Genomic DNA, 27,942 nt, shown 5'->3' with positions numbered 1-27,942 from the left:
CTTTCATGCATTGGAGAAGGCAATGGCGCCCCACTCCAGTGCTCTTGCCTGGAAAATCCCATGGATGGAGGAGCCTGGTGGGCTGCAGTCCATGGGGTCGCTAAGAGTTGGACACGACTGAGCGGCTTCCCTTTCACTTTTCACTTTCATGCATTGGAGAAGGAAATGGCAACCCACTCCAGTGTTCTTGCCTGGAGAATCCCAGGGATGGGGGAGCCTGGTGGGCTGCAGTCTGTGGGGTCGCACAGAGTCGGACATGACTGAAGCGACTTAGCAGCAGCAGCAGTGCTAAAGAGACAACTCTAAGCATAATTGCAGTTGTAGGTTACGTGATGAGACACACGTGTAAGATGAAATGAAAATCCGTGTTAGGGAAACTAGCCCAGTCTGGGACATTTCTGAGTTAAGTGTCACTTACACTGGGGCCTCAGAGATGAACAGGAGTTAGTTAGCAAGAGAGGTGGGATAAAATTCCAGGAAGACTTCATGAGAGCCCTAAGGAGCCTAGCAGATTCAAACAGCTGAAAGAATAGTCCTTGTGGCTGGAGTGTGATGAACAAGTTGGAAAAGGATACAAAATGAGGTGAGTCAGCTCTTGGTAGAGAATCTTTTAAATCAGGTCAGTGCTTTTGGTCTTTATGGAAGAGAACTGAGAACATATTGATAGAGTTTGTAGTGGCAGAATTACCTGTTCATTTTTTTGTGTTGTTTGTTTGTTTTTTTTTAAGTTGATTGAATTCCTATATGAGATACAGATTTGCATAAATTCCTGATGCAAATGCAAAGAGCTGATGTAGATAGATTTAAGAACTATTTATATGTAATAAGATTTTGTGGTTAAAGTATGAAGCTGAAGCGTGAAGTTTTCATATGCTTGTTCATGTGTATTTTGTTGACATTTTAGTAACTTGAATTCAAACGTTTCAAAAGCAAACTTATTTATTTATTTTTTTTGCAAACTAATTCTTCCCCTTGATTTCCCTGTTTTGTGAATGACATTCCTACCTCCAAGTGACCTAGCCTTGCAGTTTTTGTTTTGGTCATAGCTTCCACTGCGTTAGTTACCAAGTGTTAAGGACGGACCTCTGTAGTATCTAGGGTCTCCTCCTCATCTCCTCCTCCTCTTCATCTTTTGTCTCTGTTATAGCAGTAGCAGCCTTCTGTTGGATCATTCAACTATGATTTTCACTCAAGTCTCAGAGTTCTTTGAGGACGAGAACTGTCTTTTTCATCTGGTCTTTAGTACCTGGCAGTGTGCACTTCGACATGGTAGACATGAAAAATATTAAATGAGATGAAAATAAAACATGTTCCTTGATTCTTATTTCTCCCACTGTAATTCTTATTCTTTGCCACATTAAAGATTTTTTTCCCCCTCAAAGTCATTAAGGGACTTTCTATTGCTTAAAGGATAATTTGATCTTAGGGCTGTGAGGTAATGAAAAACTGGCTGCTGCATATGAGGAGTGTATGAGTTGGGGTTTCCTTAGAGTAATTTAGTAAAAATGAACTCCTGAGCTTTATTGCATTGTAGTCCTCACTATTAACAAAGAGCAGATTTTTCTGAGAAGGAAACATAACTAATATTTATTAGCATCCCTGCTGTGGAATAAAGTGTTAACAGTTTCATTTGATGCCTTATTACATTTTTTAATTTTAGAAAAGTATTTTCAGAATTCACACTTTAAAATACAATGTATATTTCTTAGCTGTCCAGTATTGTGCTGTCTTGTCCATAGCTCTGTTGTGTGTTAGTATCTTGTATGTACACCTAGAGTATATATTGTTTTGTAATTTTGGGAGTACCTGTTTTTAATAGCTTTATATATTCTAAATATGAACTTTCATCATTCTTTTATTCCATTTTTTTTAATTTTTAGGAATAAGAAAATTTTAAATAAGAAGAAGTTGAAAAGAAAACAGAAGAGCAAATCAAAAGTAAAGACAAGAAGCAAGGTAAAACTGTTAGTAATTTAAAAGGAATAAGGACTTTTTCATACAGTAATTTGAATAAAAATACAAAAGCTAGAAAGGTAAGAGGTACAAACTACTATGTATAAAATAGATAAGCTATAAGGATATATAATATACCACAGGGAATACAGCCAATATTTTATAACTGTAAATGGAATATAACATTTAAAAATTCTGAATCACTGTTGTTCACCTGAAACTTATATAATGTTGTACATCAACTATTTCAATAAAAATAATAAGATATGTGTATAATCATTTCTGTGCACTAAAGTAATATTTAAAGCCCCTTATCATTTGATCACACTGTTTAATTTTATCTTTTGGGCATTTTTGATCGGTGACCTGCAAATTATTATTTGGGAATTTGAAAATTATTTATTATTTATTCCTGTTATCTTTGATCAGTCCATTGGGGGAGGATATCTGTTTCTCCTCTCTTTTTCATTCTGACCACATGCACTGGAAACTGACTGAAATTGGCTTGTGAGTTGGGACTTGGTTTCAAGTTTGTCATATACCTATGCATGCATTGTGAGTTAGAGAGTGTATTGGTGCGTGTATATTGTTCTGAGCTTCTTTTGACTGTTGGTGGCTGTACAGAAGAAAAGGTAATAGAGAATATTTGAACTTGGTGGTACCTTAAGAGATCAAGGATCCGTTTTCCTACTTAATGCAGACATCTTCTCTATAAAATCCACCTAGTTTTTTCTTAAGCATTTCACTTTCTATAAAAGAGTCTCTTTTCTAATGGACAGGCAGAAGAGAGAAATCCTAACTGTGATTTCTGAGGAGCTCTACTTTTGGTTATAGAAACAGTCACTTAGCTTGGGTTGTATAGCATATTTACGTTCTATAGACAGTTGTTTCCTGACCTTTTTAATGAGTGTTCTTGCTTCTCTAGCTGGAAGAAATCTACTTTGAAGTAGTAAATCAAAAATAAAAGCATGGGGGATGAAATTGATCCTTTGGACCCAGGAATTATAATAATATCATCGAATCTTCTTGCTTCTCTTTTCCTCTGAGCGTGGATTTATTGCCTGTGGCTGAGGACTAAGGCTGCTGGCAGCTCCAACTTTATTTTCTTTAGGCAAAAGGCAGTTTCTTCCACTAATTGTGGCAGAAAATCTCAGATAGGGTTTTTAATTGACCTGCCTTATTCACTTTGATCTTGAAAATGGGGTGCTTTGATTGGTTAGATTCTGAGTTACTTTTGTAATGGATGGTGGGTGAGCACCCTGATGAACAGCCTATGTGGAATGTGGTTGCCCTAAGGAAAATGTTACTGCGTGGGCAGATAAATAATATATGTTCACTGTATCACATCTTACTACATCTGTTTTGGGGACAGAAGAGGGAAGTAAGTGGAGAGTATTCTTACTATCTTGATGCATGGAAACCTTTAACAAATATTTATACACAGTCATTCAGGTTTACAGTCTCTACCCCTTTTCTACTTTTTGGTGCTATGTGCAGAGTCTGAATATGGGAATATTGAAAGTCTTTTAGAGTCCTTTTTAAGGTTTCATTTGTTGATTTTCCTAAAAGTGGTGGCATGTGATATCTAGGAAGAGATAAAAAGTCAAAGTCTTTTCTTCTGTTTCAGTTCTGTCTCTGACTAGCTTTGTTTCCTTAATAATTTACCTTTCTTCTGTTGGCCTTTAGGTTTTCTATCTACTTTTTAGGAGCAGCTTGTGATAAGAATGATATTAAAAAAAGCTTCATTCAGTTACTCCTTAGACTTTAATTACTGACTCTGTGCAGACCTTGTGCTGGGTATTTGGGATGCAAAGATGAGTAGGAAGCATTTCCTGTTCATGGTGAGTGTATAAAGTGGTGGTGGTAGTCTCTGTCCTCTGTTACTATTTCTGGACTATTTTTTCATCCACCTCTTTTTATAAAAATTACTTTTTAAGTGCTATTCAGCTATACTGATTCATCTTCTTTATTGCTCTCATTGGCCCCTCTATTTCTCCATTAGCCATCGTCTTCATTACTCTCCGTATCTGGTATAGATTCCACAGTATTTTTAGAAAAACTCTTGCTTAATCTACTGTATTAGTTCTTTATAGCTGCTATAACAAACCTTTTATTTTATACTTGGCTTAAAACAGCACAAATTATCTTACAGTTCTGGAAGTCTGAAGTCTCAGGTGGGTGGTCTCACTAGGCTACCATCAAAGTGTTGGTAAGACTGTACTCTTTCTGGAGGCTTTAGGAGAGAATTCCTTTCCTTGCCTTTTCCAGCTTCTAGAGCCTGCATTCCTCGGGTTCTGTGTCCTTTCATCTTCACAGCCAGTAATTGTTGGTTGAGTCTTCTCATGCTATACTACTCTGAACCTTTCCTGTGGTGATATTTATTTTTCCAACTGTCTTGCCACCCTCTCCCATTTATATAAACTGTTGGGATTGCACGGGCTTCCCTGGTGGCTCAGCTGGTAAAGAATGCGCCTGCAATGTGGGAAACCTGGGTTTAGTCCTTGGGTTGGGAAGATACCCTGGAGAAGGGAAAGGCTACCCACTCCAGTATTCTGGCCTGGAGAACCCCTATACAGTCCATGGGGTTGCAGAGAGTTGGACACAACTGAGCGACTTTCACTTGGGATTACATTGAACCTCCCTCAATAATCCATGATAACTACCCCCATCTCAGAATTCTTAACCACATCTGCAGGCTCCCTTTTACCATATAAGGTAATGTACTCACAGGATCTGGGGATTGGGGGGAGATGTTTTTGGAGGCCATTATTCTGACTACCACATCTTCGTTTTCCTTATTTGTACATTTGTTGGATTTATCTGACAAAACTCAGTGCTGGAGTGTCTCTCGTGCTCAGTGATAAAGAATCTGCCTGCCAGTGCAGGAGACATGGGTTTAAGCCCTGGTCCAGAAAGATCTCACTTGCTGCAGAGCAGCTAAGCCCATGTGCCCTAACCACTGAGCCTGTGCTCTACTGAGCCCATGTGCCACAGCTGCTAAACCCGCGTGCCTAGAGCCTGCTCTGCAATAGGGGAAATTGCCACAGTGAGAAGCCTGTGCACCACAGCTGGAGTAGGCCCCGCTCTCCACAACTAGAGAAAAGCCCTCACAGCAGCAAAGACCCAGCACAGGGCCCCCCCCCCAAAAAAAAAAAAACAAAACAAACCTCAGCCGTCCAAATGCAGCCGTCTTTCCCTGCAGGTGAGCACCTCCTGCCAAAGGGAGTTAAACGAAAGAGAGTTTATGGACAGCAGTACCCTTTCATGATTGCCAGCATCAAATAAACCTTCCATAGCCAGATTATTTTCTTATTTTTTCTGGTCAAATAGTTCTTCCATTTTTCCTGTGTCTTTTTCAGTCCTTTGCCATTCTCCTCAAACTTGTGATAAGTTCTGCTCTCCAGCTAATGACTTCACTTTCTTATAAGAGAAGTCAAATCCATGGCACAGGAAACATCCTCAAATTCCTGCTATCAAATGTATTTATCTTAGATCAGGTTCTTTAATGGCAGAACCTGAAACTGGGAGTGTTGAAAAACACAATCATGGTTTAGAAACTTTCCATCATCCCTAAGGCTTTCCTTATTGTCTGCTGCATTCCACCCACCCCCACTCCTCCGCCCCTGCCCCCGGTTACAGCCTTAAATCTATGCAACCGCAGATATGCTTTCTGTCATTATAGATTAGTTTTCATTTTTTAGAATTTCATGTAACTGTGATCATACTGGGTATACTCTTGTATCTGGCTTCTTTCCCTCAGCATAATGATTTTGAGTTCTGTTGATATTTTTGTATATATTAATAGTTTTTCCTTTTTTTTTTTTTCCTTTTCCTGATTAGTATCCCATTGTTTGTATATATCCTGATTTGTTAATTCACTCATTTGTTGATGGGCATGTTGGTGTTGTTTCCAGTTTCCAACCATTGCAAATAAAACCACTATGAACATTTGTGTACTAGTCTATGTGTGGGTACACTTTTTTGTTTTTGGGGGGAGGGTAAATACCTAGGTTTGGGATGATTAAGGTGATGATTTCTTTGATTTTGAGAGGACTCATAAGACTCAAAAGCAGTTTACAGTAATGGCTAAGATTTATTACCACAAGGAGTACAGCATAAGCAGAGGGAAAGATAAATGTATTGGTGGTTAGGGAGTAACGACATAGGCCTCCTGCTCTTGCCTTGTTGAGCACACAGGCCATGCTTTCTCTCTGGCAGTGAAACACAGGAGTATGTGTGGAATATTTCTGTCCAGGGAAGCTCATTTGAGTCTCAGGATCTGAGACTTTTATGGGGATCTGGTCACATAGGTATATCCTGATAGGCAACCAGCTGCAGCAGGTGAAACTTGGGTTCACATTGTCAGTCATGATATTTCTGCAAAGCGGTTGGCCCAGCTAGTGGGTAAGGTCCATTGTTGTAGGAGTATGTAACAGAATCATCAATACCTAACATAGAGAAAGCTCTCTAAAGACTCCATTCCCAAGCTTTGGCCATGGGACAGTGATGATTCCCTTGGAGACATACAGAGAATAAACAGTGTTAACTCAGTGTTAACACTTCCTCACAGGTGACTTAATAGGTGGGTGTTTAGCTTTTTGAGAAACTGAAAACTGTTTTCCAAAGTGACTATTCCATTTTACTGTTCCACCAATAGTGTGTGAGAAGTTTAATTACTTTATATATTTGCAAACACATGATCTTGTTAGTCTTTAAAATTTTAGTCATGTTTTATATATTAATTTTATTCTTAGAATCATAGCTGAAAAACGAATGATTTTAAAGCAGTTAAAATGATTTCCTATGAAACAATTATGGTCAAAGTTTATACGCTAGTAAAAAAAACTGCTCCTGAAAAGATACCACTGTCTTTCACCCTGTAAGAGTTACACAGAATTTTAGTCATTCTGATATAGGGTATCTCACTGGTGTTTTACCTTGCTTTTCTCTCATGACTAATGATGTATGAATGTTGTCATCATCATCATATGATAAGCCTTTCACCAGTTATGTCTTTTTATTGTGAAATGTCTGTTCAACTCTTGCCTTCCCTTTTAATAATTGTCTTCTTATTGAATTCTCAGGGTACTTTATACATTTTAGATCAGAGTCCTTTGTCAACTGTGTTGCAAATAATTTCTCCTGTGGTTTGCTTTTTTGTTTTTGTAGAGTGCTTTATAAGAGCAAAAGTTTTATACATTTAAAGAATTGATTTTTCTTTTATGATTCATATGTTTTATGTCCTAGGTTTTTGTCTATAGATTTTCTTCTAGAGATTGTATAGTTTTAACCGTTGCATGTAGGTCTGTGATCCATTTCAAGTTAATTTTTGTATATAGTGTGAGATAAAAGTTGATGTTCATTTTTTCACATGGTGGTATTCAGTTGATCCAGCATCATTTCTTAAAAAGAATCTTTTTTCCTTTGAATTATCCTGGCATCTTTGTAAAAAATCAGATGACTATATTTGTGTAAGCCTATTTATTTCTGGAATTTATTTTGTTTAATTGATCTATATTTATACTAATACCATATGTCTTCAATACAGTAGTTTTGAAATAGATCAGATGTTTTAACTGTGGTCTTTTTTAAAAAAATTGCTTTAGTTAATTTAGGTTCTTTATATTTCCATGTAAATTTTAGAATCAGCTTGTCAATTTCCATTCTTAAAAAGCCTCTATAATTCTTACTGGAATTGCATCGAATCTGTAGGTTTGGGGGCATTAACATTGCCATTTTAATGATACAGAATCTTCTCATTGATAAACAGTTTCTCTTACCGTTTACTTAAGTTTTTAATTTCTCTCAGTGATGTTATTTTGGTTTTCAGTGGACAGGACTTCTGCATACTTTAATTATTATGTATTTTTGATGTTACTGTAAATGCTGTTATTTACAAATGTTTTTTTTTTTTCAATTGAGATGATTATGATATGACTGCAATTGTTAGGAAATAATACAGGGAGATCCTGTGTACCCTTTGCCCATTTTCTCCCATTGGTAAGGTGTTGCATAACTGTGGTAGCATAAATATCACTACCAGGAAGTCAATATTGACACAACCTATGGATCTTATTTAGGTTTCACCAGTTTTATATGCACTCATTTGTTTGTGTGTATGTAGTTTAATGCAGTTTTATCATGTGTGGGTCTTTGTGACCATTTCAGTGAAGATGTAGAACAGTTCACTTGTAAGGATCCATTGTGCTACTTTTATGTAAACAAATACATTTCCAAATTTCACCCTCTCCCTAGCCTCTGCAAACCACAAGTCTGTTCCCCATCTCTATAATTTGTCATTTCAAAAATGTTATATAAATGGATTCATGCAGTATGTAACCTTTGGAATTGGCTGTTTTTCCACTCAGCATAATTTTCTTGAGATTCATCCAAGTTGTTGGCATATATCAGTAATAGTTTGTACCTTTTTATTGCTGAGTAAGTGTTCCATGGCATGGATATACCGCATTTTATTTAACCCTTCACTCATTAAAGGACATCTGAGTTGTTTCCAGTTTTATTTGAATAAAGCTTCTATGAACATTTATGTGCTGGTGTTTGTATGAACATAAGTTTTCATTTCTCTGGTATAAATGCCTAAGAGTGCAATTGCTGGATTATACTGTAAGTACATGTTTACTTTTCTAAAAAACTGTACTTTTTTGCTAGTCTCTGTGTCATTTTATACTGTCAGCAATGCATGAACAATCTAGTTTTTCCACCTCTTCACCTGTTTGTGTTAATGTCACTATTTTTTATTCCAGCCTTTCTGATAGGTGTGTACTACCTCTCATTTTATTTTTTTAATTTGTATTTCCCTAATGGCTCATGATATTGAACTTCTTTTCTTGTGCTTCTTTGCCTTCTGTATATCTTCTTCCATGACATGTCTGTTCATGTATTTTGCCCATTTTCTAATTGGGTTGCTTGCTTGTTTGGTTTTTACTCGTTGAATTTTGAGAATTCTTTATATATGCTGAATGCTAGTCATTTGGGCTTCCCTGGTGGCTCAGACAGTAAAGAATCTGCCTGCAGGGCAGGAGACCTGACTTTGTTTCCTGGGTTGGGAAGATTCCCTGGACCGAGGGCATGGCAACCCACTCCAGTATTCTTGCCTGGAGAATCCTCATGGACAGAGGAGCCTGGTGGGCTGTAGTCTGTGGGGTCATGGTCAGATATGACTGAGTGACTAAGCACAGCACAGTCATTTGTCAGATATGTGGTTTGCAAAATATTTTCTCCCAGTCTTTAACTTTCCTGATACTATTTTTTTTTTTTACATATTTTAACTGTTTACTCCCAGGATATAAATATATTACTCATTTTTATATATTTAAGACTTTGCTAAATCTACACATTATTACAAATGACTTTTTTTCTTTTCTGCATACTTAAGATTCTTTTTTATGTCTCTTACAAATAAAAGCATTTGATTTCTGGGAGATAATTTTCTTTGTAACTATACCTTTCATTTCTTGTTTTTTGACTAATGGCAGAGGATAGCAGATCTAGCACAGTGTTGTGTGTAATTGCCGAGAGTAGGTATCTTGGCCTTGCTTGGGGCCTTAGGATGAAGGCATTCAGTCTTTTACTATGTTAGCTGTGGGTGTTTCGTAGGTACCTTCAACTCGAGTTTTGAAATTCCCTTCTGTTCTTAATATACTTAGGCTTTTTGTCATGAATGGGTATTTGATTTTTGTCAAGTGTGTTTTCCATGTTTATTTATAGTGTGTGTTTTTTTTCCTCTAATTTTTTTGTCAGTGTAGATTTTGGATTGCTTTTCCAGTGTTGTACATCCTTGTTTTTGAGTTGAATGTGATATATTATCTTTTTAAGAGTATATTGTTGGATTTGAATTGCTAATATTCATTTATTTTTAGTATCTGTGAAAGACATAGTCACATGTTATGTATCAGTTAACTTTAGTACTCTTTTATTTAACAAGGAATACTCAGTTTTTTCCTAATTATAATACTTATTGAAGAAAAGTAGAATTTTGAGACTCAAATTTTCTTGGTACTCAAACTGTCTCATTTTATTTTTTGTGGATACTTCCTAGCCATACTCTAATTGTTCAGATTTACTTTTGTATACTGTCTTAAGCTAGTTCTGTATATTTATAATGTAAATATTGATCTCAAAAATGTGGTTGGAGTCTGATAAATAAAATGCTGGGCCAAAATAGACCTGGGATATTTAGTTATAACAATTGAATTACCAAGCATGTGATTGTGATTTACAGTACTTATTAAAACAGATATTAGATTGGTGCAAAAGTAATTTCAGTTTTGGATCCTGAATTTTAAATCATAACTAGGCTCAAACACATCTTTATTAATCTAAGTAGGAACTATTACAATCAACACATTTTTGCCAATGAGAAACAAGTTTGTATATTCCTGTAGCATAAAAATCTGTGGCTGGGATTCGGTGAACTCTTGGGAAGCATTTTCTGTGTACTGCTGGTTATGGAAGCATTTTCCCTGCAAAAAATTGTTGAGATGCTTGAAAAAGTGGTAGTCAGTTGGTGAAAGGTCAGATGAATATGACAGATGAGGCAAAACTTCATAGCCCAGTTCGTTCAACTTTTGAAGCATTGGTTGTGTGATGTCCAGTCAGGTGTTGTCACGAAGAATCAGCCTCTTTCTGTTGACCGTTGCTGGCTGTAGGCATCGCAGTTTTCGGTGCATCTCATCAGTTTGCTAGGCATATTTCTTAGATGTAATGGCTTTGCCGGGATTCAGAAAGCGGTAGTGAATCAGATGGGTAGCAGACCACCAGACAATGACCATGAATTTTTCTGGTGTAGGTTTGACTTTGGGAAGTATTTTGGAGCTGCTTCTTGGTCCAGGCACTGAGCTGACTGTTGTATAAAATCTGCTCTTCAGTGCATTTTTATGGTTCATGTTGTGTAGAATAAGAGAAGATGACACTTCAAAATGACGATTTTTTTGATTTGCGGTCAGCTCACGAGGCTCCCACTTATTGAGCTTTGTCACCTTTCCAATTTGTTTCAAATGCAGAATGGACCATAGAATAGTCGGCATTGAGCTCTTGGGCAACTTCTCGTGTAGTTAGTTGCAAGAGGATCAGCTTCTGTAATCCTCTCAGTTGGTCATGGTCAACTACTGATGACCAGGCACTGGGCTTCTCATCTTCAAGGCTCTAGTCTTCTTTGCAAAACTTGTTGACCCGCCACTGTGCTGCAGGACGTTCATTGGCAGCTTCTGGGCCGAATGCGATGTTGATGTTGCAAGTTGTCTCTGCTGCTTTATGACCCATTTGGAACTCAAATAAGACTATCGCTTGAATTTGCTTTTTGTGTAACGTTGTTTCCATAGTCTAAAATACATAAAATAAACAGCAAGTATGACAGAGATCAACAATGCAAAATCAAAATTACTTTTGCACCAAGCTTGTAGCTGAGAGAGAGAGCTTTCAGGAAGCATGTGCCCAGAATCCGTAGTTTTCTCAGCATCACCATTATGTGAATGAGAATGAAATTAGTATCAACTAAAACTAAGGTGTGTGTGTTTTTTTTTTAAGTTCTAATATCTGTTTAAGGCCCTATATCTACTTTTGAAAGAAATCAAAATATAATTCAACATATGTAGTGGGTCATTGAGACTGAAGTATATATGGTGCCCCCTAGAAGAGCAACAAGTGGAGTATTCTTTGAAACTTGGGTAGTTAAGCATTGTGGGCTCTTTTCCTCTTGTGGGGTAAAAGGGTAATCCTGATAAGTTCTTTACTGGCTCCTTTCTAGCCCTTGCCAGATCGGTTATTGCTTTGTTACTTAGAAAGTAGTGAAGTATAGTAACAAGTGCTATAAATTGAGTCAATAGATTTAGATTATCTTTGTCACCTGTGTGACTTTTGCACGTCATCTAGCCTAATGTTTAATTTTTGATTTAAAAAATGAGTAGTGGTGATGATGGAAAGGAGTATGAAATTGAAATATTGTATCCTGTGTTTCAGTCGGAGAACTTGGAGAACACGGTAATCATACCAGATATCAAACTACATAGCAATCCTTCTGCATTCAATATTTATTGCAATGTACGCCATTGCGTTCTGGAATGGCAGAAAAAGGAAACATCGCTGGCAGCGGCTTCTAAGAACTCTGTGCAGAGCGGAGAATCAGATAGTGATGAAGAGGAGGAATCCAAAGAGCCCCCTATCAAGCTTCCAAAGGTAAGGCACTTAGGTTCCACTTAGATGAATGACCTACAGGAGTTTGGGCTATAATACATATATCTGCATTGCTAAAACACCTTGCTTTTAATAAAATTGCACACTGAAAATAATAGGACGTATGGGTAAAAATAGGTTTAGACTAGATCAGGAAAACCTTAGGCAACTTTTTAATTGGAGAGCTAACAAAGTCAATAATTGGTACCTCAGTGGGGAGTACTTGGAAAGCCCAGGCAGGGAGCTTGGTGGCTTGGAGTTCGTTCAGGGGCTATTAAAAATGTACAGAAGCAAGAGAGGGGCAATGGTGGCTTGCAGGCACTAAGCCATTGAGGTTGGAGGTAGAGGTGTGAGCCAGTGGGCTGCTGTTAAGGTGGGCACAGGAGGAGGTGTAGATTGCCAAAGCCAAGAGCCACGGAAGGCTAGGGGCCCAGCCCTCTCTCTGGGTACAGGTATACATTTTTATTTTTCTTGACACAGAGCTAGAAGAGCTGAGCTGAGAGCTTCAGCCTTTTCTGCCTAAGGTTTTAAGTGTACTCTTGCTATCCTGGCTCCCTTTGACTAGGGGAAAAATACATATAAATCAAACTGCATTGTTCTGATATCACTCCCATGTTTACCAGAGGCATATAATCCAGTTGGTATCATAGCAACATGTATTGTAGTGGAACAAACTGTTCTTAAGGTATTCTGTTGTATTTAAGCATTGAGTTTGTTTTAAGATTGTAATGTTATTTTATGTATATATATATATTTTTTTTTTCTGTATCGTATGTGTAGTGAATATTTCTAACAAAGAATGGATGAAAATATAGACATATTTTAAAATGGTAACTTTATCATAAATTATTTATACATATTGCTCTTTTCTAAATATAGACATTTAAAAATGATTTCCCTTATCATAAATGATTCATATATATTTTCTTTTTACTAAATGGGTACCTTAAGACTGTGCCTTAAAAACTTTTTCATATGCCAACATAAGATACCATGTAGATACTTTTTTTTTATATTACTCAGACATAGCAGCCAGATAGAGGCCATGTTGCTGATCTGTTTTCACTTTTCATGGTGGCTCTTTGTAAGTTCATCCCCGTCCTTAATCATTACTGCCAGGTTCTTCTCCCCTTATTGTCAACAGTTGACTTGCTTCCTGTTTCATAGGGTAGTAGAGATTTTGTGGGGTCCCTTAACGTCTTAATCAGTCACCTTCAAGTGTCCTTATCTGCTCTTGGGACCCATTTCCCGTTATTCCTTTTCTCTCCAGTGTCCATAGCTCTACCATCTCTACTGGCTTCTTTCTTCAGCTTAAAACAGACTCGTCTTTTCTGTGCAAGTTTCTCCAAGTAAACAGCATGGTCTGTAATACTGATTTCTTATGCTTAATTAGGGGAGGCTGAGCAAAGCTACATTGTCAACTCAGGATATGGGCTTGTGCTTCCGGTATAAGAATTCATTCTGTGCGTGGGTGGGTCTCACTGTACTGTAACAGTCGCTCAGCTTAGGTTCAGCACTGGGAAGGGGAATGAAGACCCAGAGAAGCCTTTCACACTGGTATATAAACATCAGATAATAAACTGTATTTAATTTAAAGGATACTGCACAATCAAGAACTACTGATTCATAGGCTATTTTAAAACTTTAGGAAGAATCAGTATTAAGGAAATAAAATATCAGGCATTTTTAAGACAGTGGTGTTTTTTTTTTAGCATGATTTATAGAGTCAAAAGATGCAGAATCTAAAAGAGAGCTTCCAGTGAAAAGAAGAAAAGCGGGTAACTCAAGTGATTAATACTGAGTTTTCCATCAAGTTCTGGCCTGTCAGGAAACAAGGTATAATGATGAACATGGGCAGTAGAGTCAAACTGCTTGAGTTCAAACACTTGCCATTACAAATGCTAGCTGCATCATGCTAGGCAAGTTATTTAACCTCTCTGTGGCTCAGTTTTGTCATCTGTGAAATGGGGATAATGTCTTCCTCATAGGGTAGTATTAAGGATTCAAAGAGTAGTAAATGCATGCATGCTTAATAAATGCTAGCTATTGTTATAAGGTGCAAATAGGAAAATGTGTAGGTCCAAGTAAATTTCAGTTAGTTTTCAGGGAGCTCTTCAGTTATTAAGAAGTACTATATATGCATGGAAATGAGACAGTCAGATCAGAGAGGAAGGAGCAGTGGAATGCTTTTGTTGCAGAGTTAGTCAGAGTGCTGTGGGCTGGGGCAGGACTGGGAGTGCAACTTTTCAGGTCTTTGGCAGCAGTTTGCAGGACACAGAAGAGATGAGGCCTTTACGGTTTGAGATGATGGGAGCGTGAGGGCAGGTATGAAATGTTGACTTTTCTCTTCCTTTTGGCCATTTCTGTGCCTCTTCTCCAGATGCTCTTTCATGTCACTTCTTTCCTTTCCTTTGCTGTTCCTCTCTTGCTCTTCCCAAATGTGTGGTTGTCATTTTCCTTTTTCTTGCTGGAGTTTTACTTCTCTCTTGCTCCTTTTTTCTCTTACGTAATGGAGCCAGTTTTTTATTTGTTGCCGAGGTATCATTTTGATACAATTCTGTTTTCCCTCCTTGACTTTTAAAAGTTAGTTAAATTGATTTTGATTTCCTTTTGAGCTATTTCACTTGTTTTCTGTAAGTTTTAGAATTGACTCTAGGACTTTTTAATAGAAGATTGAATTTCTAATGGCAAAGAGTTTATTATTATTAAATCTAAGTGTGATATATCTAAACCTTCATGTTATTGGTAGTGCAAATGATAATGCCACCTTTGGAAATACATGATTTGAGGAGAGCAAAATAAAACATCAAAAGACTTTTCTTGGGCCCAATATGTTTTTTGCCTCACTTTTCACAGCAGTGACATTGGACTGGCTATACTAGTTAATTATTTGGGTTTTGTATTCCTTCAAGTATAATAGAGAGCTTTCAGGATTTAATTGTTTGAAAGCAACAGTAATGATAACATTCAGTAAATTTACAAAAGACTATTTTCTGAAGAGAAGTTGGAAGACCATGTGTTTGGTGGTTAGTTATGGTTTGTCATGGAAAGTATTGAAAGCTTAGTGTGTTATCTTATTACAATGAACTATTCTATAGAGCAGTCAAGCTTATTAATAAGCTATTTTTCTATTTATAAAGGCAGTGTGTATTCAGTGTAGATAATTTGAAAACATGGGGAACATTTTTATAAAAGAGGAACATTTGAAAAATGGGGAACATTTTATAAAAGAAAATTTTAAAAGCTGGAAGTTATTTCTAAAATCCTTATAACCAAAATATACACATTATAAACATTTTTACATATACACATTAAAATATATTTGTTTCTGCACAAATGAAATCATATTGTATTTGCAGTACTATATTTTTTTCTCTTTATACTCTTCCTCCTATTACCGAGGGAGGAGGACATAGAGTATATTCTTAGTGACTGTAAGACAGACTTCAAAGTATAAAGTGCAGTTTCAGAGCTCTTCTGTGTAGTAAAATACTCTCAGCCAAACCTCAGCAAAAAGTCTTAATTTACAACATATTTTGTTCCTCTGTTCAATGATTCAAAGTTAAATATGATTGAATGTATATCACATTTCTGGAAATGAATTAGTGTTTTTCCTTGTTAAAAAAAGAAAATTATACACTGAGCTAAGATATAGGTGATAAGTGAGAATTTACAGTGGTTCATCTGGACAGATGGATAATTCCTTGTCCTGATCATTTTGACTAACGTTTGAGGAGTATTTTTCGCTAAACCCATCTAGTGCGCTGTTCCTAAGCAGCCCCCTGAGTTACTTGTCATGCATTTGTTATTACACCTTAACCTTATCAGAGAGACAGCTTGGGAAGCTGTTCAGTAAGGAGCCTTACTATTTTTGGCAAGGTTTAGTACTTTCTCTATTACTACAGGAATCTACTTATACAAAGAAACTCTAGCCAAGAATGTCATCTGTGAAGAATTCTTTGACATAAATGAAAATTTGTGATGGGTAGTTCAGTTCAGTCACTCAGTCGTGTCTGACTCTCTATGACCCCATGGACTGCAGCATGCCAGGCCTCCCTGTCCAATACCAACTCCCGGAGTCCACCCAAACCAATGTCCATCGAGTTGGTGATGCCATCCAGCCATCTCATCCTCATCCTCTGTCATCCCCTTCTCCTCCTGCCCTCAATCTTTCCCAGCATCAGGGTCTTTTCCAATGAGTCAGCTCTTCGCATCAGTTAGCCAAAGTTTGGAGTTTCAGCTTCAATATCAGTCCTTCCAATGAACACCCAGGACTGATCTCCTTTAGGATGGACTGGTTGGATCTCCTTGCAGTCCAAGGGACTCTCAAGAGTCTTCTCCAACACCACAGTTCAAAAGCATCAATTCTTCTGCGCTCAGCTTTCTTTATAGTTCAACTCTCACATCCGTACATGACCACTGGAAAAATCATAGCCTTGCTTAGACGGACCTTTGTTGGCAAAGTAATGTCTCTGCTTTTTAATATGCTATCTAGGTTGATCATAACTTTCCTTCCAAGGAGCAAGCGTCTTTTAATTTCATGGCTGCAATCACTATCTGCAGTGATTTTGGAGCCCAGAAAAATAAAGCCAGCCACTGTTTCCATTGTTGTGCCCATCTTATCTGCCATGAAGTGATAGGACCAGATGCCATGATCTTAGTTTTCTGAATGTTGAGTTTTAAGTCAACTTTTTCACTCTACTCTTTCATTTTCATCAAGAGGCTTTTTAGTTCTTCTTCACTTTCTGCCATAAGGGTGGTGTCGTCTGCATATCTGAGGTTATTGATATTTCTCCAGGCAATCTTGATTGGCAGTAGTAAACAATCTTAAAGACTGATAGGATAGTCTCCTACTGGCCTGAGAATAGAGCCCTACTTTGTTCTTGGGCTTCCCTAGTAGCTCAGCTGGTAAAGAATCCGTGTGCAATTCAGGAGACCCTGGTTCAGTTCCTGGGTTGGGAGGATCTGCTGGAGAAGGGATCACTGCCCTCTCCAGTATTCTTGGGCTTCCCTTGTGGCTCTGCAGGTAAAGCATCTGCCTACAATGTGGGAGATTTGGGTTCAGTCTCTTTGTTGGGAAGACCCCCTGGAGAAGGGAACAGCTACCTACTCCAGTATTCTTGCCTTCAGAATTCCATGAACTGTATATAGTCCATGGGGTTGCAAAGAGCTGGACAGACTGAGTGACTTTCACTTTCACTTTTGTATACTTAGGAGACCTTTGACTTCAGATTTGCTTCCTATAAGGATGTAAACAGAAATCTTGGCCAGTTTGTTTTTATTTTCTAGTCTATTTCCAGAAGGTAAACTATATGAAATGGAATGTTTTCATTTCCATTTAATCAATTGAAACTCTGTACAAGCAGTTCCATAATCTTAACTATGATTAAGTATTCCAGGATGTTAGATAACTGCAGCTGACTTGCCTGCAACTGACTTGACCCTTGCCTGGACAATACATTTATGAGTTGCAGTGGTTTTTAGTACACAACTGAGAGAGTAAATAGCTGAGATAAATATTTGTTGTCTGCTAATCATGTGCAGGCACTGGGCTAGTCTTGGGAGAAGTTAGTTAAGATATACTCCATGTCCACAAGGAGATTGACGTTTTAGTTTGGAAAATGGAAATAAAAATAGTCAATTATATTATAGCATAATAAATGCTCTAATAGAGGTTGGGCTAGATAAAATATATATATAAAATGCATTTACCCTGTTAGATTATAAACTTTTAGAGAATAGGGTCTAATATATCTCATATTTCCTGTAATGAGTTGCATGAAAGAAGTACTTAAAATTATTTATGTCATATATGAATTAATGTATAAATCTCATCAGAGAGTATCGTTTATATTTCATTCAGTGGAATTAATTCTTTGATGCATTTCTACTAATTAATCTAGTTTTAACTTTTTCTGTTACTTACTTATTTCTCCAAATAAGAGAAATACTTATTCTTATACTTCGTGAGAAGATCTTACACATCTCCTTCTCAAAATGTTGGCATTGATTGAGAAATTGAATTCATTGTCTATTGTTCTCTCAGTTTTCTGAAGATATCTCTTTATACAAGTTCATCATATTTGCTCTCCGTCTTTTGTTGCAAATTTGTCTATCTTTTGCTAGATACTGAGTTACAAATATATTTTAAATTTTTATTTATATATTTAAAAAATTTATTTACTTTTAATTGGAGGATGAGTTACATTTTTCTTGGTCCTCATGAGGAATGATAAGATAATTAAAAGTAAAAATAGCCATGATATTTTAGATAGGTAGTTTTTGATTCTTTTTGTGGTAAATCCTATAAGAATAAGGGACACTATCTACAAATAAGAATTGGCTGATTTACCGTTATAGGGAATCCTAAGAAACTGTGGTTCCTTTTTAATCTTTTCACAGTGTAGTGCTATATTGTGCTATATTTACTTTTTTTTTTCTGGCCATGAGTAAAATTAACATAAAATAGAATGCCAGTTTTTACTTGAGTACAGCCAAATGAACTTTGTATATTATCAGTTAATTTTTTCCTGAGTAAATGCAATCTCGTAACTGGTTTACTGTTAAACCATTTTCATGATGTTTTATTATGGCTTCATTATACTAAAACTACTTTTAAGTAGAGCCACTATTTTTTAACCTTCTGTGTAACCAGATGATTTTCTAAATCATGAAATTAAACACAATGGGTTTTATTCTTTTTTTAATGTGATGATTTTGTCTTGCCTTTAAAATATTGTACCATTAATCATTTGCTGTTGGAAATAAACTGTACTGATTATACTGCCTGAGAAGTGTTATTAGCTCACATGTATAATTTGTTTTATCTTAAATAGATCATTGAGGTTGGACTTTGTGAAGTTTTTGAATTGATCAAGGAGACACGATTTTCTCATCCATCCCTGTGCCTCAGGAGTCTCCAAGCCCTGCTTAACGTGCTTCAGGGTCAGCAACCCGAAGGCCTTCAGTCAGAGCCACCCGAGGTCCTAGGTAAGAGCTTAGGCACATTGAATGAAGCCTTTAAATGTAAAGAGCTTCTCTTATGAAGCATATACCAAATATAGCCTGTAATTCAGTCTCTGTTGATGGTGCTGAAACAGCAGGGGTATAAATTTTAGGTTACTTTGCTATGTTCCCCTGGAGTTATAGTTCATGCACAGACATTTCCTTATTATGATGATGATGGGAAATAGAAATTCTTAGAACCCAGAAATAATCCTCAAGCCTTATTGTCACCATGAACTTAAATCATTCTTGCTAAACCTTTGGCCGGAATAGCTGACGTTGACTTCATCTAATTTTACATGTTATTTTGGAGGAAAAGAGGAAACAAATACCAACTCAACACAGTTAGTTTCTAAACAAAAATAGATTTGTATTTATCATGTTGAAGGTAAAGCTTTTGAATTAGTAGCAACTTCCATTAGGTAAAACTATTGGCTTTGTATAAAATACATTTAAGTTTTATGAATGCCTGTCTTTCACTTGCCAGTGACCTAGACTCAACACATACTCTTGTAAGCAAGGTGGGGACTCTTTAAGGAAAAGGAAGAGATGGAAGCTTAATTCTGAAGGCTAATTGCTTTCCTAACTCTGGGCCTTCAAAGAGTCTCAGTTCAGCTCCATTCAGTTGCATCCAACTCTTTGCGACCACATAGACTTAAGCACACCAGGCTTCCTTGTCCATCCCCAACTCCCAGAGACTACTCAAACTCATGTCCATCTTGTCGGTGGTACCATCCAACCATCTCATCCTCTGTCGTCCCCTGCTCCCACCTTCAATCTTTCCCAGCATCAGGGTCTTTTCAAATGAGTCAGTTCTTCGCATCAGGTGGTCAAAGTATTGGAGTTTCAGCTTCAGTATCAGTCCTTCCAATGAATATTCAGGACTGATTTCCTTTAGGATAGACTGGTTGGATCTCCTTGCAGTCCAAGGGACTCTCAAGAGTCTTCTGCAACACCACAGTTCAAAAGCATCAATTCTTCTGCACTCAGCTTTCTTCACAGTCCAACTCTCACATCCATACATGACTACTAGAAAAACTATAGCCTTCACTAGATGGACCTTTGCTGCCAAAGTAATGTTTCTGCCTTTTAATATGCTATCTAGGTTGGTCATAACTTTTCTTCCAAGGAGTAAGCATCTTTTAATTTCATGGCTGCAGTCACCATCTGTAGTGATTTTGGAGCCCCCTAAAATAAAGTCTGTCACTGTTTCCATTGTTTCTCCATTTATTTGTCATGAAGTGATGGGACCAGATGCCATGATCTTCGTTTTCTGAATGTTGAGTTTTAAGCCCACTTTTTCACTCTCCTCTTTCACTTCTATCAAGAGGCTCTTTAGTTGTTCTTTGCTTTCTGCCATAAGGGTGGTTCATCTGCATATCTCAGGTTATTGATATTTCTCCTGGCAATCTTGATTCCAGCTTGTGCTTCATCCAGCCTGGCATTCCGTGTGATGTACTGTGCATATAAGTTAAATAAGCAGGATGACAATATGCAGCCTTGATGTACTCCTTTCCTGATCTGGGAAAGAGCCTAGAGTTTTCTAAATCTCATGCATTCAGTTCAGTTCAGTTCAGTTCAGTCGCTCAGTCGTGTCCAACTCTTTGCGACCCCATGAATCGCAGCACGCCAGGCCTCCTTGTCCATCACCAACTCCTGGAGTTCACTCAGACTCGCGTCCATCGAGTCAGTGATGCCATCCAGCTATCTCATCCTCTATCGTCCCCTTCTCCTCCTGCCCCCAATCCCTCCCAGCATCAGAGTCTTTTCCAATGAGTCAACTCTTTGCATGAGGTGGCCAGAGTACTGGAGTTTCAGCTTTAGCATCATTCCTTCCAAAGAAATCCCAGGGCTGATCTCCTTCAGAATGGACTGGTTGGATCTCCTTGCAGTCCAAGGGACTCTCAAGAGTCTTCTCCAGCATCATAGTTCAAAAGCATCAATTCTTCGGTGCTCAGCCTTCTTCACAGTCCAACTCTCACATCCATACATGACCACTGGAAAAGCATGCATTAGCTTGTGTCAGTCATATATGTGGGCCCTAACTGTGGAGTTTACGATTCAGTAGGTTTGGAATGAGGCACGAGAATTTGCATTTTGAGTAAGTTTCTGGGTAGTGCCACAGCTGCTGATCAGGGGACCATACTGCTGGTCTGAACTCGATGTTGGGTCTTTTTCTTTGCTTGGCTGTTTGGATTATGTTAGACCCACGTGTGAGAACCTCATTTCTTGGTTTTCATTTTGATGTCAGATTGTTATTTATTTTGGTCACATATTGTAATTAGTTTCTGTGTTCAGTTTATTTTGTTACCGTTTTGTTTTAGTTAGTGGTAGGGAGTACTGGCCATGAAAAGAAGCTGAGGATTTTTAAAAACAACAGCACCATGCTATTCATGCTACTACCAAATACAAGCTGCGTATATTAAGAAGCAGGCATCGTGTTTACTGTCACTGTAGCACCAGTGATTGTATTTCCATTGTGATACACTACTTGATTTCATGGCATTTTTTTGAAGATTTAATTAAATTAATACTTTTATTTAAGAATTACTTGCTAGTTATCCTTTCTGTGATTGTGGTTTTCAGTCTGTCTGCCCTCTGATGGAGAAGGATAAGAGGCTTATGGAAGCTTCCTGATGGGAGAGACTGACTGAGGGGAAAACTGGGTCTTGTTCTGATGGGTGGGGTCATGCTCAGAAAATCCAATTTTCTGTTGATGGGTGGGACTGTGTTCCCTTCCTGTTGCTTACTATGGTGGAGGTAATGAAGACAATGGGACCTCCTTCAAAAGGTCCCATGCAGGCACTACTGATCTCCGTGCCCCCAACCCTGCATCAGGCCACCACCAACCCGTGCCTCTGCCAGAGACTCCTGGACACTCCCAGGCAAGTCTGGGTCAGTCTCCAGTGGGGTCACTGCTCCTTTCTCCTGGGTCCTGGTACGCACAAAGTTCTGCTTGTGCCCTCCGAGAGTCTTTTCTCCAGTCCTGTGTAAGTCCTGGCAGCTCTGTGGTGGGGCTGATGGCTACCTCCTCCAGGAGGGCTTACGCCACACCCAGGTCTGCTGCACCCAGAGCCCCTGCCCCTGTGGCAGGCCACTGCTGACCCGTACCTCCACAGGAGACACTCAGACACAGTTCTGTCTCAGTCTCTGTGGGATCTTGGGCTCCTGGTGTGCAGAAGCTGAATTTAGAAAAGGCAGAGGAACCAGAGATCAAATTTCCAACATCCACTGGATCATCAAAAAAGCAAGAGAGTTCCAGAAAAACATCTACTTCTATTTTATTGACTATGTCAAAGCCTTTGACTATGTGGAACACAAGAAACTGTGGAAAATTCTGAAAGAGATGGTATACCAGACCACCTGACCTGCCTCTTGAGAAATCTGTATGCAGATCAGGAAGCAACAGTTAGAACTGGACATGGAACAACAGACTGGTTCCAAATCAGGAAAGGAGTGTGTCAAGGCTGTCTATTGTTACCCTGCTTATTTAACTTATATGCAGAGTACGTCATGAGAAATGCTGGGTTGGATGAAGCACAGCCGGAATGAAGATTGCTGGGAGAAATATCAATCACCTCAGATATGCAGATGACACCACCCTTATGGCAGAAAGTGAAGAAGAACTAAAGAGCCTCTTGATAAAAGTGAAAGAGGAGAGTGAAAAAGTTGACTTAAAACTCAACATTCAGAAAACGAAGATCATGGCATCTGGTCCCATCACTTCATGACAAATAAATGGAGAAACAATGGAAACAGTGAGAGACCTTATTCTTTTGGAGTTCCAAAATCACTGCAGATGGTGAGTGCAGCCGTGAAATTAAACAACCCTTACTCCTTGGAAGAAAAGTTACGACCAATCTAGACAGCATATTAAAAAGCAGAGACATTACTTTGCCAACAAAGGTCCATCTGGTCAAAGCTATAGTTTTTCCAGTTGTTGTGTATAGATGTGAGAGTTGGACTGTAAAGAAAGCTGAGCACTGAAGAATTGATGCTTTTGAACTGTGGTGTTGGAAAAGACTCTTGACAGTCCCTTGGACTGCAAGGAGATCCAACCAGTCCATCCTAAAGGAAATCTGCCCTGAATATTCATTGGAAGGACTGATAACTGAAGCTGAAACTCCAATACTTTGGTCACGTCATGTGAAGAACTGACTCATTTGAAAAAACCCTGACGCTGGGAAAGATTGAAGGCAGGAGGAGAAGGGGACGACAGAGGATGAGATGGTTGGATGACATCACCGACTCAATGGACATGAGTTTGAGTAAGCTCTGGGAGTTGGTGATGGACAGGGAGGCCTAGCCTGCTACAGTCCATGGGGTTGCAAAGAGTCAGACATGACTGAGCAACTGAACTGAACTGCTAGTTATCCTTGGCTCTTGATTGTAAATTAGCCCGTAATTGAAGTATTTACAACATCCACTGAAACCGGTAAAGCCTGTATCTTAACTTAGAACAACATGCTGATCATTCCTTTCCTCCTAGATATTCTGCCATTCTGTTTCCCTCTGCCATTGGTTATATACTTTCTTTTATTTTCATGTTATACATAAATATTCCCTTTCCTTTACTCTTTTCAAAATAGATCTTGTTCTTAATGCTGGCTTTTAAAATTATAATATGTGCTATAGTTTAATTGTCTTCTTTCTATCCAAACTTAGGTCCCCTGATTGTAATTTGTTTTCATTTTCCTACTAACAGTTCTAAATGCTGCTGTACTTACAGTCTTTGGTTTCTCTTCTATCCTTCCAATGCTTATTTCTGATCTCTTCACTGCTTTGACTTATTTTTCTGTTCAGGCATTTACCATGACTTCATATTCTTTATTTTGTTTAATTAGCTCCAAGGTGTGAGTAGTAATTTGGTTCTTTAAAGTAAAATTTGTATAGAAATCTCTCTCTGTTTTTCCTTTTGAGTTAATATTATAATCACATTAGTTACACTTTTTCCACAGTGGTTTTTTTCATGTTGCTCATGAAAATACATATGCATCTTTCATATTGTTAGGATAGCTTGATGATTATTATATGTCAGACTTTCCTTTGCAGATGGATTTGATTTACAAATTGTTCGGTTTTTAAAAAATCCTTCCCTTATATCGATCTTTCTGTTCAATTTAAGGTTAGACTACATGTTCTCAATTATTCACTTAAATGTTCTGTGCTAAGAGCATATAATATAGGGGTGATCAGTAAAAACATTGTTGTTGTTATGGAATTTAGCTTTAGACTGTTGGACACATGTAAGCAAGAATTCTGAGAATTAATAACAAACTTCACAGAAGATGTGACATTTGAGATTTAAGGGCACGTAAGAAAGAGTTAACTAAGTTTCTAGGCAGGTAGGAGAGCATGTGGTAAGGTTTTTTTTTAGTCTATTTATTTATTTATTTTTTGGAGGCTGATTACTTTACAGTATTGTATTGGTTTTGCCATACATTGACATGAATCCACCACAGGTATACATGTGTTCCCCATCCTGAATCCCCCTCCCACCTCTCTCCCCATTCCATTCCTCTGGGTCATCCCAGTGCACCAGTTCTGAGCATCCTGTATCATGCATCGAACCTGGACTGGTGATCCATTTCACATATGATAATATACATGATTCAGTGCCATTCTCCCAAATCATCCCACTCTCACCCTCTCCCACAGAGTCCAAAAGACTGTTCTATACATCTGTGTCTCTTTTGCTGTCTCGCATACAGGGTTATTGTTACTGTTTTTCTAAATTCCATATATATGCGTTAGTATACTGTATTGGTGTTTTTCTTTCTGGCTTACTTCACTCTGTATAATAGGCTCCAGTTTCATCCACCTCATTAGAACTGGTTCAAATGTATTCTTTTTAATGGCTGAGTAATATCCATTGCATATATGTACCACAGCTTGCTTATCCATTTGTGTGCTGATGGACATCTGGGTTGCTTCCATGTCCTGGCTATTATAAACAGTGCTGCGATGAACATTGGGGTACATGTGTCTCTTTCAGTTCTGGTTTCCTCGGTGTGTATGCCCAGCAATGGGATTGCTGGGTCATATGGCAGTTTTGTTTCCAGTTTTTTTTTTTTTTTTTTTTTCCATTTTTTTAAGGAATCTCCACACTGGGAAGGTTTTGAGGTAGGAAGGGGAATGACTGGAGAAAGACTGTGAGCAGAGTGGAGAGTGAGAGAATAGGGAGGCAGGGAGCAGGCCGTGTGGAGCTTGATAGGCTATGTCCAGGGAGGACGGCTCTGTTTCTAGGAGGAATTGAACATCACTGTCTACTTAGGTTTAGAAAATTCTTTATAGTCTTACACTATTTGCTTCAGTTTGATCTAACTTTTTTTGTTGCCAGGGACATTCTTTGTCTTCGTCAATACCTGGAATAGTTCCTGATGTACAGGGAGAATGCAGGAAATACTGGCTGAGTAATTATAAGATGAATGGGCAGGATAATGATGGAGGGATAGACAAAGGAAAAAGGTAGATGAAAGGATAGAGGAAAAGAAGGACAGTTGGAGAGAGAGACAGAGTAAAGGGTAGATGGAATAAGGGAAAACACTGAAGGATATAGAGAGAAGCGAAGTAAGGAGTGAGAAAGGAAAGAAAGAAGGCAGTAATTAACAAAAGAGTGAATAGATTTGAAAGAAAAAACAGATTTTTAGGTTTAAAATTTCTCTTTGACTATCAGGGTGCTAATTTATGAATACTTATAGTAGTCCAATTAAGAGAAGGTGATAGATAGCATGGGTTGGGGAGATGCTGATGACATGCAAAAAGTGGAGGAATTAATTAGGAAGTAAAATTGACAGGACTTAATTAGTTAGGGATTAGATGCGGAAGACGGGGACTACTAGAGGAAGCCTCAGTTTCTGTGAGCTAAGAAATAAAATGCAGATGGCCTTTCAGTTTGCAGAGAATTCCAGTATATCATTTCTCTCTCTTGGCTTTCTTCCTTCCTTCCCCTTTCCCCCTCTCCTTCCATCATTCTCAAATTTTCTCTCTCTTTATGACTGTATTTTTTTCTTCCTCTTCTTTCTCTCTGTGCCTCTGAGTATGCACTGCTGTTGTGTTAGCAATTAAACCAATTTTATATGAAAGCAAATTTTTGCATGTGTTCTATGTATTCTGTTGTTGTTTTGCAAATAAATACATAGTTTTTTGGGCACATAACATTTTAAGAAGCCTGTATTTTCCTAATCTAAAAGGTGAAAATAAATGCAATGAGTAGTCTGTTACTCCTTAATAGGCTAGTTCTTGAATATTACGAATGCCTGAAAGCAAGTTTCTTTTAAATGATTGTGGGTAGATTTCCATTTCTTCATTTATAAAAACATGGAGTTGGACTAAGTATTCTGTAAGATCCTTTTTATGTAAATATTCTAACTTTGGGCGAAAAAGGGTAACTAGAAAGGAACAAATGTGAAGTAGCTACCTTCGGTATTTTTTTGAAAAATGAGGCAAGGTTTAAATAAACGAACAGATACCATATAATGTCCTATATGTTGAATGATATAATTGAGTTCTGTTTTATCCACAGAGTCTCTCTTCCAGCTCCTTTTGGAAATCACCGTTCGAAGTACTGGAATGAACGACAGCACAGGACAGTCTCTGACAGCACTTTCCTGCGCTTGTCTCTTTAGTTTGGTGGCTTCCTGGGGAGAGACAGGAAGGACACTGCAGGCCATCTCTGCCATCCTCACCAACAATGGCAGCCACGCTTGCCAAACTATTCAGGTATTTCATATCTCAAGCTGCTTAGAAATGGACAAGAGACCAAGTTGCCATTTCGCCTCAATTTCTGTCAATCGGAATTCACTGCTTTTCCTCACTCAGTACAGTGGTTTGATCTGTCCCAGGCTGATATATAAATAACCTAAGATAGTTGATCTAAGCTGCATGTGTGATTAACTCTGCAACATGAAAGGTATAATAAAATGAAATTTGGCGAAAGCTTAAATCTTTAGTGTAGTCTTTACGTCAGCACTGCAGCCTCGTCTTCCTTTGACATGGTCTTGCTCTCTGTCCTCCCCCACCTCCCATCTTGCCCTGAATCTTCAAATGCAGAATTCCTTCATAGTTTCTATATATCCCCATTGAAAGAGAAGCATATGTTATTTTTCCAATGTTTCTAATCGGTTATGATGGTTTTTCATGGATTGATGTGTTTCTGAGCTATTTCTGCTTCACATACAGAAATTTTTTTTTTTGAGCTTTTACTGGGCAGTTGTGGAATAAGCTCTTCATCCTTGTTAGTGATGAGAAATATAAACTTACTTATAGGTGGACTTGATTTAATTCTTTTGAAATGTTTTCTGGAAATTGAGAAAGAAGTTACAATTTTAAGTCTCATGTGTTCTTTTCTGGCCCCTTGGATGACCTCCAGAACATGTAGAAGGGATGCCTGAACCCTGTCATTAGCAGCCAAAGATAGTGAAAGGGGATAAATGGGCTACTGTCTGTGACTTGTTCAGCAATTATGAACTTTCCTTATCAAATACGAGCAGTCTCCTTTCTCTAGATTTCTGTTCTTATTCTTTTCCCTCTTTTTGTCCTGCCTGAAGTCCTCTTTCCCCTCTTTATTATTATTAACTTATTTTGAAGTCCCTTTAATTTATTGATTTCCAAACTGTTCTCTGCTGTGCTTTGAAAGTGAAAGTCGCTCGGTTGTGTCCGACTCTTTGTGACCCCATGGACTATACAGTCCATGGAATTCTCCAGGCCTGAATACTGGAGTGGGTAGCCTTTCCCTTCTCCAGGGGATCTTCCCAATCCAGAGATCGAACCCAGGTTTCCCACACTGCAGGC

The 27,942-nt window shown here is 38.1% G+C and overlaps 1 protein-coding gene across 31 annotated transcripts in view; it reads left to right on the top strand.

Moving 5' to 3' along the window:
• Positions 1–27,942, top strand: part of MYCBP2 (MYC binding protein 2) — a 271,324-nt gene that overhangs the window by 33,842 nt on the left and 209,540 nt on the right. For all 31 annotated transcript variants that reach the window (XM_060394149.1, XM_060394144.1, XM_060394130.1 and 28 more), the window contains exons 2-5: positions 1,881–1,956; positions 11,932–12,147; positions 18,981–19,134; positions 26,675–26,871. In XM_060394149.1, the coding sequence (XP_060250132.1) occupies positions 1,881–1,956; positions 11,932–12,147; positions 18,981–19,134; positions 26,675–26,871 (643 nt within the window). The remainder of the gene's footprint in view (positions 1–1,880; positions 1,957–11,931; positions 12,148–18,980; positions 19,135–26,674; positions 26,872–27,942) is intronic.

The sequence above is a fragment of the Ovis aries genome, chromosome 10, assembly GCF_016772045.2.
Source record: "Ovis aries strain OAR_USU_Benz2616 breed Rambouillet chromosome 10, ARS-UI_Ramb_v3.0, whole genome shotgun sequence".
Lineage (NCBI taxonomy): Eukaryota > Metazoa > Chordata > Mammalia > Artiodactyla > Bovidae > Ovis > Ovis aries.
Note: the sequence above shows the minus strand (reverse complement) of the source record. Positions and strands in the feature narration are given on the sequence as shown.